The sequence below is a fragment of the Emys orbicularis genome, chromosome 3 (genome assembly GCF_028017835.1).
Source record: "Emys orbicularis isolate rEmyOrb1 chromosome 3, rEmyOrb1.hap1, whole genome shotgun sequence".
Taxonomy (NCBI): Eukaryota; Metazoa; Chordata; order Testudines; family Emydidae; genus Emys; species Emys orbicularis.
The window spans coordinates 47,663,566-47,685,254 of record NC_088685.1 but is presented as its reverse complement, the minus strand read 5'-3'; the positions used below and the strand labels follow the sequence as shown (position 1 = coordinate 47,685,254).

Below are 21,689 nucleotides of genomic sequence, written 5' to 3'. Positions count from 1 at the left end.
TGCAGTCACCCTGCCTCAGTTTCTTCTAATCCTCAAAGATTCTTATGGCCTTCAGCATAGTCCCGTTGCTGAAGGAAGGGGTTGTCTACACTTAAAATGCTACAGCAGAACAGCTGCGCCACCGTAGTGTTTTGGTGTAAACACTACATATGTCAACAGGAGGGGTTCTGCACCTTGCACCCCCCCTTCCCGAGAGACGGTAGCTAGGTCAAGGGAAGGATTCTTCCATCAGCGCTGTCTAGACTGGGGGTAAAGTTGTCTTAACTATGCTGCTCAGGGGTGTGGATTTTTCACACCCCTGAGCAACATAGTTAAGTTGACTTAATTTTCTAGTGTAGACCAGGCCTATTCACAAAAGTACAGCCCTCCTGGAGTATCAAAGTCCAAACAAACACAAAACAAAAGTGTCCCACCTTAGTCTTGGTCTCCACTAGAAAATTATGTTGCTTTAACTACTTCAGTCAGGGATATGAAAAACCCACCCCCCTGAGCGGCATAGTTAAGCCAACTTAAGTCCCCGTGTAGCAGCGCTAGGTCAATAGAAGAATTCTTCCACTGCCCTAGCGATCGTCTCTCGGGGAGGTAGATTACCTACGCTGATGGGAGAATCCCTCCCGTCAGCATAGGTGGTATCTCCACTGAAGTGCTTTCCCTCTGGTCTTTCCTAGCCTGGCTCAAACTTCTTCTCTTTTGAAACAAGGTACCCACAGCCTCCCTCCACTTCCTGGGGCTGTGCTTCAGTTCTGGCAGGCCTCCCCTGCCCACCACGGCTCTGTTCTACCCTAGGGGATGCTTCTTCCTGCAGGGCTCTCCTGACTCCAGGCGCCCCATTTCTGAACTAAGAGGCTGGTCTAATTTTCCGAGCAGGTCTGCTCTTAGTCACCTGGCCGTTTGTGACACAACCTCATTCATCTCCTCCCTCTGGGGAAGGGAGCGAAGTCTGGCACAGGTGCCGCTGAGCCCCAGTCTCCTTGAAGGGCCAGCTTATGCTGTGACAAGCAGCTTCTGAAAGCATTGACCAGGCTGTAGTGCCTTCCTGGGGACATACAATCCAAGGAGGGGGGAAGAGGTAGTGGCAGTGCAAAGCAGCAGCCTTCACCCAGGGCACACGGGGTCAGGGTAGCCCCAAATGTAGGCAGCATGGGATGTTCTGATTTAGCCCATTTCCTGACACTTCTGTGGAGCCCTCGGTGGAATTAAAGCTTTTCCTAACTGGCAGAACTTCTGAGGGAGGGCAGCAGAGGGAGAGCCCCACTCCGGGTGAATACTTCTACAGCACAGCAGGCCATCCTGGCATGGGTTCATCTTCTCAAGCTTTTTTCTACACCCATGAGGAAACCTACCATTGTTTAGTTGGTTTGGTTGGCGTGTGTGGGGGGGGGGGTGTTTTGTTTTCTGTTTTCTTGGATTTTGTAAATGAAAGCTGAGACTCTCACATAATTACCTGACTGCAGAGCTGGGGCTTTAAGACAAATACCAAATATCATGAGACTCATTATAAAATCACCTGAGCTGGCAATACGGTAAGTGAGCTGCACTGGGGCTGATGCACCTCAGAGTGCAGTGCCTCCTACTACCACTGGAGGATTCCCAATGGGACTGAAACTGTTCCAGCCCCCGCAGGCTTGCAGAATACCCAGCTGCCACCGGGGTTTCCTGGTTCTGCATACTGACCTATGTAAAGCTCTATGCAGTCAGGAGGTGGAGCTACAATCTCATAACTTGAAAGCATATTTCGTTTAAGAAGGAAAACAGCTGAGAGAGCCACAAGTTGGAACAGGTTTGTACTGAGGTGTACATGCAGGCATTTTCCTTAAATTCTAACCTGTTGGGCATGAATGGAGCAGCAGGTTGTGCTAATTTCTTTACTTGCAGCAAAGGCAGTCTGATTGCTCGCAGTCTGATTGCTCACAGCCTCCTTGGGAAGGGAAGAAAGTCCAAGGGTTAGAAGTGGGGAGGGGAAAGCAGGAAGGAATCTCAGAGAAGGGAGGCAGCGTTTAGTTTGCTGAGCGAGGACAGAGCAAATGGGGAGACAAGAGATGAGCAAGTGAGAGTGAACTGGAGGGGAAGCCAGGAACTGAGGGTCTGCTTTCTCTGAGTGCATCAGGCAGAATGTGTGAGACTGACAGACAGACAGCAGTAAAAGCTAGCTACAGCGATCAGATCTACAAAAATAAAAATCCCCTCCCCCTCTGCTCCCTGACTCCTGGGTGTTGGTCAGAGGAAACCACTTGCCATTTTCACCGAATGCTGCAGAACTGCTTTATTAATGTAACCGGGGGAATGGTCCCGCTATTGTGGGGAACTTTCCTGGCTTCTGCACTACCCCGGTGAAGTGGGCTAGCGAAAGGATCTGAGTCCTCGCTCCCACTTCCTTTACCCAGAGGCCTCCCTGCCCTTGAGGACTCCCCTTCCACTCTCCTGTCTGGCAGAGTCCTCGTAAACCCCGACAAGGCTGGGCCCAGGATTCCTGGGGGTCTCGACCCCCAACCCTGCTGTGGTCACCCAGGACAGGGGCTAGGGTGTCCCCACTCCAGGGTACTCTCTTTGCACTGGGCACCTCCCTGACCCACTGATCATTTCATACAATTTAAAGCAAATACAAGTTGTTTAATTAACAATTAATTTAAAAAAAGAATAAGGAAAAATGGGAAAAGTTAAAGAAAAACACGTCACCCCGCTCTGTGGCAGGGAACATCACAAACAGTGTCTCTGGAATGTCAGGGCACTTCACAGTCTGTTCCTTGTAGGTCCCAGATTTCCGTCTCAGGCCCTGGCTGTGCTGCAGAGACGCTGCGGGTTGGACACTTGCTCTGGCGGTGGCCACACGCTCTCAGGCTCTAGGTGGCAGGACCCTTCTTCCCAGCGTTGCCCCCGCCCTGTCAGGGTTACGATCCCCCCAAGTCTGGCCTGCAGAGCCTCTTGGCTGAGGCGTCTCCCTGTGCTGGGCCCGCTGCCCAGGGTCCCCCTCCTCTCCCCAGCTGCTCACCGCACCCAGCTCCGGACTGCTCCAGCCCCAGCTCCAGCTCCAGCTCCACTCTGCCTCAGCACGGCAGCTGCTGCTGCTCTGCCTTCAGCTCCCTGGGCTGCTTCTCTGGCCTCTCTGGCTCTGGTTGCTGCAGCTCTGCTCCCAGGACAGGTCGGCTCTCTCTGGGGTGTGCTCTGGCTTTGGGGCTGCAGCTCTGCTTCCAGCAACTTAGCTCGGGCCCCTGCTCTCTCCTTAGCTCGGCCCCACTCTGTCTTACTCAGGCCATTCCAGTTCACACGGAGGATGGGACCCCCCCTGGCCTCCTGACTCCCTGATTAGCCTGCCCGCCCTGTCAATCAGGCTGATCTGGAGCATTGGCCTCTCCCCATTGTTCCCGGGGACTGTCAGTCTCAGGCTCCTGATTTCCCATCGACCCTTCCCCTTTTAGTGCTGGGAGCTAGCCAACCAAAACACCCCCACTGAGTGTTAGTAAGGGAGCAACAGTCCTCTTACAGTAAGACTTCATTTTTGTCACTGAAATCTTGTCAAAGAAAACAACTGTTGGCAAAGATACAGTGAGGAGGCCATATTAGAGCGCAGCACTATTTAAAACGAGTCTGGCCCATTTCTACATAACCCACTTTCAGCATTTGGAAAACTTTAAGAGACAGGAAATAATAACCCTTCAATGCCTAAACTAAATGAACAGCTAGAGAGTATCTTAAAAGGAAAGGGAGGAGATTGTTTGCTTTTGCGACCCCTCCTCTTCCATACCCCAGCTACAATTAATAAATAGGTGCCTTGGTTTACAGTCAGTGATATGATTTTTATATTGCATAGTTACTGGAAGAATATTCTGCTACTAGTATCTACATGATTTGTTACTATGTGTGTCAAAAATGATGTGAAGCATAGGAATGTACGGCAATAATATGCTAGCTGATAGTTCAAAGTTTCTGAGCACTGGCAGCTCTAGTTGAAAAAAACAACAGGGTGTTTATTTGGGTATCTACTCTTACGCACGTAAGTTTGAAAACATTGGCATTAGGCTTTACTTCTGCAAGCAGGTAGGACTAATTTGGCATCTTCCAAGCAGTGCACATTAAGCCAGAATCAGGCTCCCTTCTGCACATCATTTTTCCCCCCCTTGCCATAATATTCATTAAGCCACAGAGGTGATTTTTGGGTATGCTTTATAAGGCAGTGTTGGTATATTTTAAATATAAGCTCACAACCTCTAACATTCTCCCAAAACAAATTCACATAAAAAAGTTCTGCTTTGATCTATGGACAACTGAAAAATTTTTTTAGAACTGTGCAAAATGTTTTTCCTTGCTTTCCTTGTCAGGAAATCCAAATCATGGCTACAAAACCCAAGCTTTACTACTTTAATGGAAGAGGCCGAATGGAAACGATAAGATGGCTGTTGGCAACAGCTGGGGTTGAGGTTTGTTCATAACGTATTAATTAAGATATCTCATAAAGATTGTTTGATTGAAAAGATTTTTCCAAGTTTTAACTCACTGAAGCTCAATCCACAGTTCCGAACCCAGCAGGACATGAGTGATCATGTGCCCCTAGGTACACAGAATAAGACTTCTATACCAGAGGTTCCCAAACTGTGGGCTGAAGCCCAAAGGTGGGCTGTGACACAGTCTCAGGTGGTCTGCCATGGCTGGAGATGGAAGGGTATGGGGGGGTGGCGTTGCCCCCCAAACTGTATACATTGGTGGAGTGGCAGCTGGCGATGACCCCCTCCCAGGGCTGGAGAAGCCCAGCGCCCCTGGCAGATGGCAAAGGGCGAAGCGAAGCTGGTGGGTGGAGGGTGAGGAGAAGGGGCTGGCCCCAAGAGGCGGCAGCTTCCAGGGTGACTGGAGGAGGCTGGAGGGTTTGTGGCCATTCCTGCAATCTGGGGCTCAGCGGTGCCGCTCTGTTTCTGCCTGGACAATGCTGTGATTGAGACCATGAAGGTAACGGCTGGGCCCGACCCGAGTGCCTGCCTCTGCCCAGCACTGGCAGCCTGCGAGCCCTTCCCTTGTACCTGGGCAGGGGGTGCCAGGGGACCAGCTCAAGGCACTCAGAAGGCTGCTGAAGAAGGCACACACCTCTCACGGGGTCTCTCTCCCTGACAGTCGCGTGTTAATAGTGGGCCACAGTACATATTGCAGCTGTACAAGTGGGCCTCAGGGAAAAAGTTTGGGAACCCCTGTTCTAGAGCACCCTCCACCCAGGGCCGGTGCAAGGATGTTTTGCGCCCTAGGTGAAACTTCCACCTTGTGCCCTCCCTGAGCCCTGCGGCAGCTCCCCGCACCCCCCTCCGCCCTGAGGTGCCCCCCCATGGCAGCTCCTCACCCCCCCCCCCGGCCCGGGGAGCCCTGCGGCAGCTCCCCACCCCCCTTCCGCCCTGAGGCGCCCCCCCGCGGCAACTCCCCACTCCCCCCGCCTTGCGGCGCCCCCCCCGTGGCAGCTGCCCCCTGTCCCGGGGAGCCGTGCGGCAGCTCCCCACCCCAGCTCACCTCTGCTCTGCCCCCTCCCCAAGCCCTGTGGCAGCTCCCCACCCCCCCCCCGCCCTGAGGCGCCCGCCCCCCGGCCCGGGGAGCGTGTGGCAGCTTCCCACCCCAGCTCACCTCTGCTCCGCCCCCTCCCCGAGCACGCCGTCGCTGCTCCACTTCTCCTGCCTCCCAGGCTTGCGGCGCCAATCAGCTGTTTGGCGCGGCAAGCGTGGGAGGGAGAGAAGCAGAGCGGGGCGGCGTGCTCAGGGGAGGAGGTGGAGCAGAGATGAGCTGGGGCGGGGAGCGGGTCCCGTGTGTGCTGCCTCCCCCTCCCTTACTTGCTGCAGGCGGCCCTCCCCGCGCCTCCCCCCCCCCCCACCCCAGCTCACATCCACTCCACCGCCGCCCCGGAGCGTGCTTTTGTCCACCCACCAACCACTTGGCACCCTAGGCAGCCGCCTAGTTTGCCTAGTGGTTGCACCGGCCTTGCCTCCACCCAAGGATCTCAAAGTGCTTCACAAACATCAGCAAATCCAGACTCCCAGAACAGTCAGGTTGGTAGGCAGGCATCATTGGGTATGTATACACAGCAAAAACGAGACCCATGGCAGGAAGTCTCAGAGCCCAGGTAAACGACTCAGGCTTGAAGGGCTCGTGCTAGGGGACTAAAAATAGCAGTGTAGACATTCAGGCTCAGGGTGGAGTCTGGGCTCCAAGACCCTCCCCCCTCGCCAAGTTTCAGAGCCCAAGGTTACAGCCCAAGCAGGAATGTCTACACTGCTATATTAAGCCCTGTAGCGTGAGCTCCACGAGCCTGAGACAGTTGACCTGAGCTCTGAGACTCACTGACAGAGGGATTTTTTGCAGTGTAGATATACCCTGTATCACTGTTTCCTAATCACTTGCCTGAGATCATACAGGATGTTTCTGCCAGAGCCAGTAGAATCCAGATCTCCCAACTCTTATTCCTGGGCCCTAGCTACAAGGTCATATTTGTCCCATAAGGCAGGAAAAACCCGGGGCTTAGTACTCCTGGGGGAATTTTGTGCTACTGCGCGTGTGTAGAATTCATGTCTCCCACAGATTTCTTTGCTTCCCCGCAGAAAAATGACTTCTGACGGGGAAGCAAAGGGAAGCCACAAGAGTGGTCACGTGCCCCTCCCCAGCAGCGCAGGCAGGTTGGTTTGGGTGCCCAGAACAGCCGGTTTAGACATAAATCACCACTGGCCAGCCATGTGTGTGAGAGAGAGAGACACTCTGGCCCTCTCGCACACTATTGCAGCACATTCGGCGTGGAGGGGCAGGGCTTCGGGATGTTTCTGAGGAGGTAGGCATGGGGCAGGCTCTGTCCCCTCAGGCAGAGCAGAATGTAGCAGCCTGCCTGCTTAGTGAATTGTTCCCATTGTCTTTGTGAATTCTTCCACAAGTATAAAACAGGTGTAAAAGTTTTAAGGCCCCTTTACATTCCCAAAGCGGTGTAAAGGACAGTATGGCCTTATAAATGCTTATGGTGCTTTAGTGATTGAAACTGGTCTAAATTTTTGGACTGAAAAACTTTCCTATCAAATCTTTCTGGAGATGGTCAGTAGCCAATATAAATTGTGAGTTTGATTCCCCAGCCCTCACTTTCTCTTCAGTTGCCTATGATGTAACACTGAGTATATGGCTGCATATATTAGTTGACTAATAACTAGAAATAAAGGGTCAAACCTAGCTACATTACTATTAGGAAAGGGGGGTTGGGGATTTCCTCCAATGCTCCCTACTCCCATTCTTCATCCATTGTATTGTAGTTTAAATAAATTACCAAAATAATTGAAACCAGAGTGATTATATTGCATTATTTTGACAAAATATGCTGAATTTTAAAATATTGTGCACAGAATTTTTAATTTTTTGGTGCAGAATTTTTAATTTTTTGGTGCAGAATTCCCCTAGGAGTAGTTTAGTGTACATTCTGCTTTCCACACTTTCTCCTTAGTCACTGTGCTAACAGCACCCAGCAAGGCTTACATAACTGGATGTTAGCAGATATTAGTTTCCAAGTAAGCTTGTGAAAAATTCTTACACAGAATTATGTTCGTCTGTCTGTTAAACATGATAACAGAAAAGAAGCTTGGATGGCTGCTGCTAAAACACTGATACCACTTGCCATCAGTTTTTATGCTAACAGACCCCTAAGGTGTTTAGCTGCACAGAATAACCGCAGGGATTGTTCTGACAGTTTCAAACATTCTGATGATCCCTGACTCCCATGAATTGTTCTGTGCTTCCAAGGGGATCTTAGCTATCTTTGAGTTTGAGGTAATGAACCTGATGAGATCAGGTGGGGTACAGAGTAATAGCAGCACAAACTTTTATTTAGGTCATTCACTGCCTCATTAGATCCTTCTCTTCTCACGTTGGATATTTTGGGATGTGTCTCCTATATTAACCCCTTTATGAGAAGCTATTAAGCAAATATCCCCTAACTAAAATCTTCACTTATGATTTCTGAGATATAGCTATCTAGTTCCTCTTGTCCCTTTGTTTTCCAGTTTGAAGAAGCTGAATATTTGGAAACAAGAAAACAATATGAAAAGTTACTTCAGGGTAAGCCTGCAGAATAACAGCTAAATTCTCCCCTTAGGTTCTGCTCTCTGGAGTCATATAGTTGGAGTTGGAAGGGCTGACAAGCAGCTTCTGTGTCACACATTTGATCCACTACTATTTTGCTCTCCTGCAAAAGTGTGGATCTACATATCCAAAACCAGAGCTGGTTTTAAGGGCTGAAATAAGCAGCACAGATATACTATAGACCAGCGGTGGGTAACCTGCGGCCTGCAGACCGCACGCAGCCTGTCAGGGTAATCCACTGGCAGGCCACCAGACAGTTTGTTTACATTTGCATGGCCGCCCGCAGCTCCCAGTGGCTGCGGTTCGCCGTTCCCGGCCAATGGGAGCTGCGGGAAGCTGCGGCCAGCACGACCCTGCGGCCCACGTCACTTCCCGCAGCTCCCGTTGGCCGGGAACAGCGAACCGTGGCCACTGGGAGCTGCGGGCGGCCATGCAAATGTAAACAAACTGTCTGGTGGCCTGCCAGCGGATTACCCTGACGGGCTGCGTGCAGCCTGCGGGCCGCAGGTTGCCCACCACTGCTATAGACACAATAGTATAGCACTGTCACATTGCAAAGTGTCATTATTTAGTGGCACTCTCACAACATAATGTTCTATGTTTTGTAGGACACCTCTATCTTATATTAAATATATATATAAATATATAGGTCTCCTTATAACTTGATGGGGGCCCCACAGTTAACCGAATCACATCTGCATCTCTTCTGGTGAATCTCTAAAAAGAGAGTTAGGGGATAGTTATAGGTTAAGCTCTGCAAGGGAGTGATTAGGTTGAAAAATGTGCATTTTACAACATGACATTCCTACTCTTCTGTCACAAAAAAGAAGCTTTGATTTGGAAGCAGTTTAGTTAGAGTATGTGGAAGTTGACTTCAGAAACAATAAGTTAAGTATCTCAATTTCCAGACATGCTGCTGGTTGGTAGCTGTGTGACTACACAGGTGTTTATATCCCTTACTGATGCATTTTATGGGTCTGTGAAAAATTCTGTAGAATTTTAGATTCAGGGATCAATACACTCCAAGACAATGGTCTAAGTGACAGCTGAAGAAATGTCATTTATCTCAATCCGAGGGCAATGATCAGACAATTTACAGGAACTAAATGACTCAATTTCTTTTCCTTTCCAAAGATGGATCCCTGCTGTTTCAACAAGTGCCCATGGTAGAAATTGACGGAATGAAGATGGTGCAGACCAGAGCCATTCTCAACTACATAGCAGGGAAACACAACCTCTATGGGAAAGACCTGAAGGAGAGAGCACTGTACTGTACTGTAACAGACTGTACCATAGTATTGTTTTAAAAGCTGCTTTAGATAAAATGAAAAATACTTATTTGAAAATGAAATGAAAGCTTTGTATTCAAATTAACAAAAATGAGGACTCTCTCATTTCTATGGAAATGAAATCATCCTTCCAATTATCTTTTTTATATATTTGATTTAGTCTTTAGATGCAGGCTGATTTCTGATAGGATCTTTTCTGAACTGGACCATCTAACTTGCCATTCCTCTGGAAAGTCTATCAATATACAAATAACTTTTACTCCCTCCTCTAAAGTGAACCATTTCTGTTATTACGTGCCTGTTCAGAGGAGACCTGTCACATCCCCTTCCAGCCATTTCCAAAATGACGATAGGAAAGTTAGAGCAGCTATGTACAAATTTATTCCAAACTGAAGTGATTTTCTGAGATGTGTAATGGATTGCAGGATCAGGACCTGTGGGCAGACTTCTGAGCCCAGGCAGGGCTCCATTTACTTCATGAGCTCCAAGAAGATGAACCAGTGCACTCACACACAATGAGTGGCAGGCCTGGGGCTGTAGCCTCTATCCACCAGTTTTTGTTTGGTTTTTTTTGAGCTCATTACTGCTGTATTGGGGCAGGTTTTGTAATTATTCTTTTAAACAAGGATATTCAACCTTCAGAATCTCTCTCTCCCTTTCCCCACAATTTTTAAAAAACTATTTAGTTTGGGAAAGCTCATTCAAAAATCTGAGCTTTGCCATTCCTCCCCCACCCCCTTGCAGGCAGAGATTCACTCCCCAGGTGACAGATGCTCTGCTGCTTGGGTATGGCTTTCATATACAGGCATTGTAGCATCATGCAGTAGAATGACTTAGTAAATTAATCATTGACATTTCTTCAATTATCATTTTTATGGCAGGATTGATATGTATGTTGAAGGAACAATGGACCTGAATGAAATGATCATGCTTTACCCTTTCTCATCTCCTGAGGAAAAGGAGAAGAATTTTGCCTTAATGATTCAGAGGGCAACCAACAGATACTTCCCAGTGTATGAGAAGGTATATGGCAACTACAGAACATTGCAATAGTTGGACAGAGGGTGGGAAGGAGGGGGGGATGTAAGTGAGTTTTTGTTTTTTACGTTAGATCCTATTTTTTTTTAAAAATCAAGTGTTCTCTTAGGCATCTCTCATAATAATTAATGGAGATATCCCATCTCCTAGAACTGGAAGGGACCTTGAAAGGTCATTGAGTCCAGCCCCCTGCCTTCACTAGCAGGACCAAGTACTGATTTTGCCCCAGATCCCCAAGTGGCCCCCTCAAGGATTGAACTCACAACCCTGGGTTTAGCAGGCCAATGCTCAAACCACTGAGCTATCCCTCCCCCCCATCTCTCTCTGCTGATGTTTCCCCATCTGTAAAATGGGGCCATAAACCATTGAATAAAGAGGAGGAAAGGAGGACAAAAAGCAGTTGCAATGGCTTTGTTGTCTTCCACCTGTCATCAGCCACCTGTCATCAGCCATGTATATTCATATGACTGTTCTGTCTCATGAAAGAGTGAGGTGCCTTTTCTTCTGCATGATGACTTGGGCCCCAGTCCTGAAACTGGGTCTGTATGGATGGACCCCTATTCCTGCACATAGTCCCATTGGCTTCAGTCAGATGTTGGTTTCAGTGGGGCTCTGCATGAATGCAGTAGCTCATTCATATGGATCTTTTTGTGGAAAAGGGACCCATATAAAGACTGATGGATTTTCTCACTCAATGCCACTAGTATGGTAGTTTTGCTGTCCTGGTTTATATATATAATTTTCCCAAATGAAACAGATGTTAAATGAATTTGCTTTGAAAATGTCAGACTGCTTAGTGGTTTCTATTTTTCCAATGTGTGGCCTATTTGTGCCCAAAAATATATATTTTTTTCTCATATATAGGTTTTAAAAGATCATGGACAAGATTTTCTTGTTGGCAACCAGCTCAGCAGGGCAGACGTACAAGTACTTGAATCCATTTTAATGATTGAAGAGTATGAGCCCACTGCTCTCTCAGAATTTCCTCTATTACAGGTAATTTTAGGTGGGCAGATCAACAAGTAATATGACACACACTCACAGACTTCCCAAGATGCCCGTTGAGCAGTGATATGCCATGCTTTCAGTTTTAATATGGCTATTTATTTAGCACAATAATTTACACACATTTCACAAATTGTAATGCAATATTAAACTCAGCAATGCTGCTTGTAAGAGGCAATGAGGTCTGATCCCTGGCCTGGCAGTTCTGAATTGCGCCCTGGTAACTTATCTCCACCATAACCAAGAATGCAGTTACCTACGCTTTAAGCAGTATGCCTGCCCTCACCCCAGATATCAGTCCCCTCACAGATTACAGTGTGCACCCAAGTACACGGTATACTATCCTAAGCCCCTTCTATCTCCCTACAAAGATGCATGGGCATCAGATTCAGAAGATCTTGTGTCTATTCCCAAATCTACCACTGACTCACTGTGTCCTTGGATAAGTCATGTGTTCATCTCGTTGAGCATCAGCATCACAACCTGGCTGAGACCCACTCTTTGGATGAACACCAGTCTGTTGTGATTGGATCTGACTGCTGACTCCCATGTGCTTCCAAGACCTCTAGGTCTGTGTAGTGATTGAGCCAATGCTTACAGGAAGAGAAATTTGGTTTTTTTCGTACTTTACATGAGGTATAAGTGCACATGGCACACCTGGTCAAGGCACAAGTGATGCTGCTCCCCACTGAGGTACAAATGCCCTGTAATACTCATTGTAGCTGAAAATCATTGTAGGAACCTATCTATTTTTCTCTGCACTTTCTCCATGCCTGTAGGGGAAATATAGTACAAGTTAAGACTGAGAAATAGCTCAATTTTGTTTTGCACATTATAGGGAATAGCCAAACACCCGTGCCTCCTGGTATAGTTTGCAAGCCCCTTCCACTTCTGCACCACTTCTGGGGGGGACTAAAACTGTATATTTATTCACCAGGAATCTCGCTTCTGCGCTTTGCTTTTTGGAATAAGACCATTCTTTGCCTCCTACTCACCAGCCTCGGCATAACATCATCAAGAATAAGGACCACCTAAGAGGGATGTAGAGAGGATTACTGTCTTGCTTGCCTCCCATAACCGTCTTCAAAAACAAACCCAGAACATACGCCAACCATACCACACCACTCAACCGAACAGCATGAAAGCAGATACAGTAGACTGAAATCCAAATACACCCAGCACCCTTTGTATACACAGACCACTTCTCATTCTTGGGGGAAGCTCAGAGATGGGAAGCAAGGTCAGCCCAAGGAAGCAAGGTCACATATACATACTAAAAAAAGCTATCATGACTTGTCTGGGATATGAATAATAAGTGATGGGGTTTTTCCCCCTGCTCCCACCTGCAACAGCCAGACTATTAAGGACAGGGCCTCTATGTACTGCTGAGAGGCTGATCAACCTGAAGGGACCAAAAAGAAAGATTTGGGATGAGACATTTGCAGAACTCATGACAGAGTCACAGGGGAAACCAGGCTGGCTGAGAGGTGGAGGCTGTACATAAGGACGCAGAGGGAGAAAGAAATGCAGCTCTCCCAAGAGATTATAGCAGTGGCCAAGGCCAGCATCACCATGGTGAAGGAGAGCATGGAAAAAGACAGAGAGATGCAGAGGCAAGTCATGGATGCTATCCTGAGCCAGAATCTCTTCTACAAAACATGCTTTTCTAGGCCAGCAGGCCCTTCAGTCCCGTAATTTGGGAACCAGACATGCCCTTCAGCCCCTAGATAATGCTGGCTACTGGGACCTTCAGCAACTTCTAACCTCCACATCCCCACAGCAGTGCTGCTAGTGGTTCCCATTGACCTCTCAGATCCAGCTTCTGAGCACTAGCACATGGCGGTTCAGCTCTTTTGAGCCCTGCAAAGTCCCTGAGAATTTTGAGCCGAGGTGGGAAGGGATAGCTCAGTGGTTTGAGCATTGGCCTGCTAAACCCAGGGTTGTGAGTTCAATCCTTGAGGGGGCCACTTAGGGATCTGGGGCAAAATCAGTACTTGGTCTTGCTAGTGAAGGCAAGGGGCTGGACTTGATGACCTTTCAGGGTCCCTTCCAGTTCTATGAGATAGGTATATCTCCATATATTAACTCAACCCTAGAACCTATGTGGACAAGAAGAATCAGAGGCAAGGCTTTTACTCCTCTTTAACTTTATGCACCATCACCCTGCACTCGTATGTGACATTTTTCTTACTGTTGTACTTTGAGCTCAGTTTCAAAAGTCCAAATGAATCCTTGACTACCATTCTGCAACTATTCAGGTGATAGTTAAAATGTTCCTTCCTTCTGTCCAAACAGCCTGTGTATGGCTTCATTAGCCAGGGCATCCAGGGATAAACCAGGTCTTCCAGAATAACTGATTGATCCTAGCATCGTGAACTTTCCCAGACCACCCTGCATTAAATGTCTGTGAGCCTGTAGCCAGTTTCCAGATATCAATGGTGACCTGTTTCTCCACGGGTATGGGACAGGGGCACTGCATGTCAGTATGCTGTTGCTGAAACTCTGGTTCTGCACAGATTTCAAAAAAGGTAGCCCTCCCCATTCTGAAGTTCTCTTGATGCTGGTTGCCCAGGTCTGAAGAGCGATCCTCTCCCACTAACCCATACTGGGTTTCCAGGGCCCCAAAATGGTGCTGAATGCTGTTTTAGGTGATTCAGAAACCAGTCCTCTTCCTCCAGCAGCTCAGTATCCTCCTGTTCTTCAATCTCATCCTGCTGCCATTGCTGCAAAATATCCTCCTGCTGTCAGAGGAGTTGCTACTGCTATAGAATATTCTCCTGCTTCTGCATTATCTGCTCAATGGTGTGATGGGAAAAGTCTAATGCAAAATTTGTCTGGCTCCAAGAGCTGTAAATACAGCCAAAGCAGCCTGTGCATATTCACATTTTTCACCATAGCGGCATGGAGCATTGTTGAGTCCATACTAGCCAACAGCAATTCAAAAATGGCATGAACCAGCCCAGAAAGGACGTATAGGGTGGAGACAGTGGAAACCTGGGATTTATTTTTAAATAATTGAACCTGCCTGGCTTCCCACAAGTTACCGCAAAAACAATCCCAGGATGGACACTACTCAGCAGGCTATCCACCAGAGAATGCTACATCCTCAGTTTTCAGCAAACAGCTGCCATGTGTTCACACAATGTGAACTGAAAATGGAACAAGCATTCTATGTGTATGCTCTTGGTGCGACTCGCGATCTGCGAGTTACCTGATGCACGACAAAAAGCTTTGGATTAAACCCCCATGTAGACACAGCCATAGTCAACCCACTAGATGTCAAGCCTCTGATACATGGTGGATACTGTAATCTACAATGAAGGGTACAATCACGAATGGCATTCACACACACAAAAATGGAATTCATCCTTTGACACAGACCTTTCTGTGACGGTGCAACCTGAACTATGGGACCCCGGAGCCCTCTGTCCCACCAACGTGGGCTTCCTCTCTCACTGTGGTGCTGTGACAAGCTGCAAACCTCTGGTAGGCACTGCTCTTATACAGACATCCACAGGCAGGGACCCACCTAGCTGAGTTATATGAATGCTTCCAGACACTTACGAACTAACAATAGAGAGGCTCAAGCCAATTCCCCCCCAGCTCCCTTGAGTTGTACCATCCTGCCCTGGTCAGAAGCCTGACCAGTATACATTTATAACCCTGTCCGCCTCTACTCAATGTGGAGAGGACAGGCAGAAATTTTTGTTCTTGAGCTGAGGTTTCCCCAAGCGCTTCAAGCAAAATACACTGTTTTAGGTAAAACATAAAACAGGTTTATTAACTACAGAAAGATGGATTTTAAGTGATTATAAGTGGTAGGCATGACGGATAGAGAAGGTTACCAAAGAAAATAAAAATAAGCGCACAATCTAAGTTCTATAAACTAACAGGATTTGAATCAAGCGGAGTGTCCCCTTGATATATAGTACAAGCTGGTTACAGATCGTCAATACATAGGCTGGAATTCTCCTCCAGCCCGGGACCACCTTCCCCCTTTCAGTCTTTGTCCTCCAGATGTGGAATTGTGGGGGGAATGAGGCCAGGTGATTATGTCACTTCCTCTCTTTTATAGTTTCTTCCAGCTTGCTGGAAAGAGCCTTTGCTTGTGACATAGGGGTCCGTCCACCTCCATTGGTCAAGCATTCTCCATTGTCTATGTGCTATCTTTGAGAAGTCTCCATTGTATACAGTTCCTGGGATGACCCTTCGGAGTGTGGATTCCCTTTGATGGGCCATCAGCGTGTCTGGCTCCTCCACTGTAGTACATGAAAGGCTGGTTGTGGGTGTTCCCAATCTCTCAACATACAGTATTTCAGTAACACACACATAGCAAAACTTCATCACTTCACATACAATGATAACACTGCTCTACAGCCAAAATGCTTCTGAAATAAATGTAGTCAAACTTTACTAATTCTGGGTCACTGAGAACGAAAATGATGCTTAAAATTGTTGATTGGCTCTAGTTTTCAAGATATGCTATTGGGTCAGTATATACAACCCTTGACTTGGGAATGGCGGAGGATAAGTGAGTTATAAAGGGAAGGGATCTCAATTTAAACCAGAAATGACTAAAATACATCTTTGACTGGATCTATGAATAAATCTATGACTGGGTTTGGACAGTACTTGCTTTTTAGGCAAAACAATGAATGATGCAATCTGAAGCTGGTATTGCGTCATACATGATATGAATTGCATCATGTTATTCCTAGAAGTCATGGATGATGCAATCATAATGAAGCTTACATCACTCTGCTGAATAAATTGCCCTATATCAGCTCTAGAAATCATACAGTGTCGTTCTCTTTTATTTATCAGTGTTTGATTTTGCAAAGGGACACATTTCTGTTTAGCCAAAGTGAGCAGAGATGCCTCGTACTTGTGTGAACAGTGCAGATAACTTCTGCTATGTTTGTGGTGAAGTGACTTTTGCATCACAAAAGCGCAGTATAACCACTATGGTTAAGAAAGCCTATCACCTTTATTTTGGCTGCAAAATTGGAGATCAGGACAAGAGGTGGGCCCCACACATATGCTGCAACACTTGTGCAACAAATCTTCGCCAGTGGTTGAACAGGAAAAGGAAATCTATGCCTTTTACAGTGCCAATGATTTGGAGAGAGTCAACAGATCATACCAGCAATTGTTACTTCTGCATGGTGCCTCCAGTTGGGAAAGGTGTGTCAAAGAAGAAAAAGTGGACTGTGCATTATCCAAACATTCCATCAGCTATACGCCCAGTACCCCACGGAGAAGGACTGCCAGTTCCTGATGCACCAGAATCATTCTCACTTGAGTCAGACGAAGAAGAGGATGAAACTTCTGGTCCTGAACCATCAATGTCACAGGACCCACATTTTCTCCCATCCTCCTCCTCTGAACCACACCTCATAACACAAGGTGAACTGAATGACCTTGTGAAGAGGTCCGGACTCACCCCTGCGGCGCCTCCTGCTGGTCGTCCAGGGAATTAGCTCACCAGCCTCTGGAGCGCCCTCTGCAGGCCGGTGATCCACCTGTCCTCCTCCTCGGCTCCCGTGTCCCTCCCAGGACCCCGGTGCCCCTTGCTCTGGGTGCTGCCCCCTGGCAGTACCCACACGCTAGGTCTCCCCTCCCAGGGGAACCCCCACCCACTATCCCCACCTTGCCTCAGCACTAGGCCACTGCCAGTCACCAACTAGCCCCCGCTCCCAGGGGCAGACTGCAGTATAGGCCACTCATCACTGGCAAGGAGGGTTTGGACCTGCTGCCTTGGCCTAGCCCTGGGCTGCCCTGTGCAACCCCCAGCACCCCTTGGCCTATTACCAGGCCGCAGCCTGGGGCTATCCAGGCTGGAGCTCCCCAGCTCCTCAGCCTTTCCCCAGCCCTGCTCCACTACAGGTACCCTGTCTAGCTCCCTGCAGCCAGGCCCTTCTCTCTCTGAAGGCAGAGAGAGACTCTACTGAGCTCCTGGCTCCTAGCCTCTTATATAGGTCAGCTGAAGCCTGATTGGGGCATGGCCCCAGCTGCAGCCACTTCCCCCAATCAGCTCAGTCTTCACGCTGCCTGCTCCCTGGGCTATCCCAGGCCCTTCCAGGCAGGAGCAGGTATCCACCCTGCTACACCTTGTCAGGGATTTGGAACTACCCAAGAGTAAGGCAGAGCTGTTGGGCTCCAGACTACAGCAGTGGAATCTCCTGGCAGGTGTTATTAGGGTTTCCATGTTCCGTGACCGTCAAAAGGATCTTGTCCCATTCTTCTTCATGGAAGGTGATCTTGTAGCCTGCAACAACATCAGTGGTGTGATGGCAGCCCTCAACATCGTTCACGATCCAGATGAGTGGAGACTGTTCATTGATTCATCGAAGACGAGTCTTCAAGCTGTTTTACTGCATAATGGCAATGTTTTGCCATCAATTCCAGTTGGTCATGCAGTCCATATGAAGGAAACCTATGACAACATGAAACAACTTTTGAGGTGCATAAACTATGACCAACATCAGTGGCAGCTTTGTGGCGATTTGAAGGTTGTTGCTCTCTTGCTTGGTCTGCAGACTGGATACACAAAGTACTGCTTTTTTCTCTGCAAATGGGATAGTCGTGCAAGAGATTCCCACTACATCAAGAAAGATTGGCCACTCCGACAGTCATTGGAGCCTGGGAGGAAAAGTGTTCAGCATCCACCACTTGTTGAATCAAGGAAGATTTTGTTACCACCCTTACACATCAAGCTGGGTCTGATGAAGAACTTTGTCAAGGCCATTGACAAAACACAAGCAGCTTTCAAGTACCTCCATGGAAAATTTCCAAGGTTAAGTGAAGCTAAGATAAAGGAAGGTGTCTTTGTTGGTCCTCAGATTCGTGAACTTCTTCGAGATGATGCATTTGACCATGCACTGCGTGGCAAGGAAAAGACGGCCTGGAAAGCCTTCCAGTTAGTGGCAATAAATTTTCTCGGAAACAACAAGGCAGACAACTACAGGTTGTTGGTGGAAAACCTCCTCAAGGCATACAAAAGCCTTGGTTGCAACATGTCACTAAAGATACATTTTTTGCACTCTCATCTAGATTTTTTTCCACCGAACTGCGGAGCAGTGAGCGACGAGCACGGCGAGCGATTTTACCAGGACATTGCAACAATGGAGAAACGCTATCAGGGCAAATGGAGCCCATCAATGCTTGCAGACTATTGCTGGACAGTGACAAGAGATGCTCCATTTAATGAATACAAGAGACAAGCCAAGAAGCGCCGAGTAGACACTGAATAGGACTAAACTATGTACATAATAGTTTTTTGCCTTTTGTTTCATAATAAATTTTATTTATATAACCCTTTTGCTGATTTTTAAAGTGTTACATAAACAGGACAGGTGAAATATTATCATGTAAAGCAACCATAAACACATGAAAAGACCTAGGTTTACAATTTATGATTAAAACTCTACTATCTACACAATATACATAGACATAAAATGTAAAAACTTAAATATCTTAGAAACAGTAGCCAATCAGTTGTTTTAATTGTCATATTTGAATTCAGCACATCAAAATACATAATAAAAAGCACATTTTATCTCTGAAGCAGACGACTTCTCAAAAATTGTAGACCAGTGTAACACATATAATCCAACAAGATATTAATGTTCAGCAGATGAAGACTTTTAAAATGATACCTCACAAGGCATATTTTGTTTAAAACATATCATAATTATATGACAGTGGTGAATATGGGAGTTCCAGGTTGCTGTTTTGAGGCACAGAGTGCTGCAATACCCTTGGCCCATGTGCCTGGCAGACACTAGCCCAGGCATGTGGGTTTTGCTGAGTCACAGAGATCAAGCAATCCCCAAGTCACAGTGATGGAGCAGTTCCCATTGTGTGCAGGGCTGGCTCTAACTTTTTTGCTGCCCCAAGCAGCAAAAAAAAGCGCCGCCCCCCGAGGTCCCCCGCCGAGCGCCGCGCCGCCGGAGCCCGCCCCCCCCGTTGAGCGGCGCCGGAACACCCCCCCCCGAGCGCCACGCCCCGCGCCGCCCCCCCCCGCCGAGCGCCGCGCCGCCGGAGCCCGCCCCCCCCACCGAGCGCCGCCAGAACACCCCCCCCGAGCGCCGCGCCCCGCGCCGCCCCCCCCGCCGAGCGCCGCACCGCCGGAGCCCGCCCCCGCCGAGCGCCGCCGGAACCCCCCCCCCAGCGCCGCGCCCCACGCCGCCCCCCGCCGAGCGCCGCGACGCCGGAGCCCGCCCCCCCCCCCGCCGCCCCTTACCAGGTGCCGCCCCAAGCATGTGCTTGGGTGCCTGGTGCCTGGAGCCGGCCCTGATTGTGTGGTGTTTGCATAGTTGAATCATACAGTTGATTAGTGGGAGGTCAATAGCTACCTGCATAGGGATTCTTTGTATGTCACTAGCAAATTTACAGCAGATTTCAGTAACAACCATACAGCACAATGTCATAACTTTATACACAGTAATGATAAACATATTTGGACAGAACAACGGGTTTCAGCAGATCATGACCTTTCATATGATATCTTACATGGCATGCTTTATATGAAATATCAGAACGATATACACATGATAAATATGGGGGTTACAGGATGCTATTTTGAGGTACAGCATGTCACGCTATCTCCAAATTGTCGTATTCAGTTTCTCCATCTGTAAAATACTTACTCATCTTTGTAAAATGCTTGGAGATCAATCGTTTGAAAAGCTGTGTAGTGCTAAGCAATACTGGTATTTTATTATATCTAATTGCATATTTTAGAAAATGGCATATTGAAAACCAGAGTGACTCCACCAGGCAATGTAATTTCATAGTCCATTAACATTTATGATAAATGATGTCAATAAGGTTGCCCCAATACAATGCAGATCTACAGTGCAGAGGAAATGGATTTAAGTAGAATTAACCTGAAAACAAATATAAATCTATATTCAGGGCCTACTATGTTTCAAAACTTTTTTACTTTTGCATAGATGGCTTGATGGTCAAAGTTTTTCTGCTGGGCTGACAATATTTTATATAAAATGATTGGCTTCAAAGCTGAAATATATGAGCATGTGCCCAGTAGAGCAACAGAATCCACTTGGGTGGACCTTTTCATGTCATGGAACCCCACTGAAGTAAATGTAGCTACACAGGACTATAGGGATCCCTCTGTATGGATGCAGTTGCAGGAGTGATGCCTACATCAGTACATGATCTTTGGGGTCCCAAAGGGGGCTTCTATAGTCCTGATGTATTCCTGTCTTCGTTTACTCAAAAGAGGGAGGAGGCATCAGGCCAGATATAGGGACAGGAGGACTCCTCACTCTTTGTTTCTCTGTTCTCTTTATTTTAGGCTTTTAAAGCAAGAATAAGTAACCTCCCTACAATTAAGAAATTTCTGCAGCCTGGAAGCCAAAGGAGGACCGAACCCGATGACAGAATTGTAGAGACTGTGAATAAAGTTCTGCAATTATAAAAAGAGTTAAAACAACAGCAATAAAGATTTTCACTCAGCATTAGCAGACACAGATGTAATGCTCAGAGAAATCAAGTGTTTTGGTTATGATATGAGTACCAAAAAATAGGAATTAGGAAGCAGTTCAGGAAATAAGTGCATGTGCACTGAAGTATGGCATTCAATCAAAAGGTAGTAATCTGTGAAGAGAATGTATTCAGGTGCAATAAATGTCTCCCTGTGAAGTAAACTTCTTACTCTTGCTGTTTATTTTTCACTGTCTAGTCTTGATGCAAGTCTTGTGTGAAATGGGGACCAGGTTCTACAGGGTTCTGAACACATTCTTTACACTACTTGCCACCCTCCACTCCAATGGGAAATGGTTGATGCTGGTCTCTAACACTGGCCCAAGAAGGTAAATATGGAAAGTGCCAAATACTCCACATGCTTGTAGGCTAAGAAGCCAAACCCCCAAAGTCATACCTTTCCAATCAACCACTGCCAGCCATATGGCACCTGAGCTGATGAAGGTGTATGCATGGGTAGGAGAACCCAAGGAGGTCCTAATGGACCAGGGGACTAATAAGACATCCCAGTTAATGAAAGAACTGTGTGCCCCTATAAAGATCAAGTTTTGAAGACGTCCATCTACCACCCCCAAATGGATGGACTGGTGGAAGGCTTCAACGAAACCTGAAGGTGTTACTGCTGAAATTCATAGCCAAAGTCCCACGACATTGGAACCAGTTGCTTCTGCCCCTCCTATTCGCCATCCATGAGGTACTGCAAGCCTCAACAGAGCTTGAACACCTGAATGGATATCAACCCCTGGGGGTGCCGGACCTCCTCCAAGAGAC

At 47.5% G+C, this 21,689-nt stretch overlaps 1 protein-coding gene across 7 annotated transcripts in view; it reads left to right on the top strand.

Annotated features, from left to right (window-relative positions):
* The window catches only part of LOC135875959 (glutathione S-transferase A4-like), a 68,241-nt gene extending 47,168 nt beyond the window's left edge, over positions 1-21,073 (top strand). The window contains exons 1-7 of one of the 7 annotated variants that reach the window (XM_065401054.1): positions 1,606-1,780; positions 4,317-4,415; positions 7,998-8,052; positions 9,211-9,343; positions 10,247-10,388; positions 11,268-11,399; positions 20,731-21,073. In XM_065401054.1, coding sequence (XP_065257126.1) covers positions 4,329-4,415; positions 7,998-8,052; positions 9,211-9,343; positions 10,247-10,388; positions 11,268-11,399; positions 20,731-20,853 — 672 coding nt within the window. In that variant the 5' untranslated portion in view covers positions 1,606-1,780; positions 4,317-4,328 and the 3' untranslated portion in view covers positions 20,854-21,073. Of the gene's footprint in view, positions 1-1,605; positions 1,781-1,912; positions 3,140-4,316; positions 4,416-7,660; positions 7,765-7,997; positions 8,053-9,210; positions 9,349-10,246; positions 10,389-11,267; positions 11,400-20,730 lie in introns of those variants that run through there. The other 6 variants (XM_065401053.1, XM_065401057.1, XM_065401055.1 and 3 more) reach the window with 6 other exon arrangements.
* Positions 21,074-21,689: the final 616 nt, after the last annotated feature.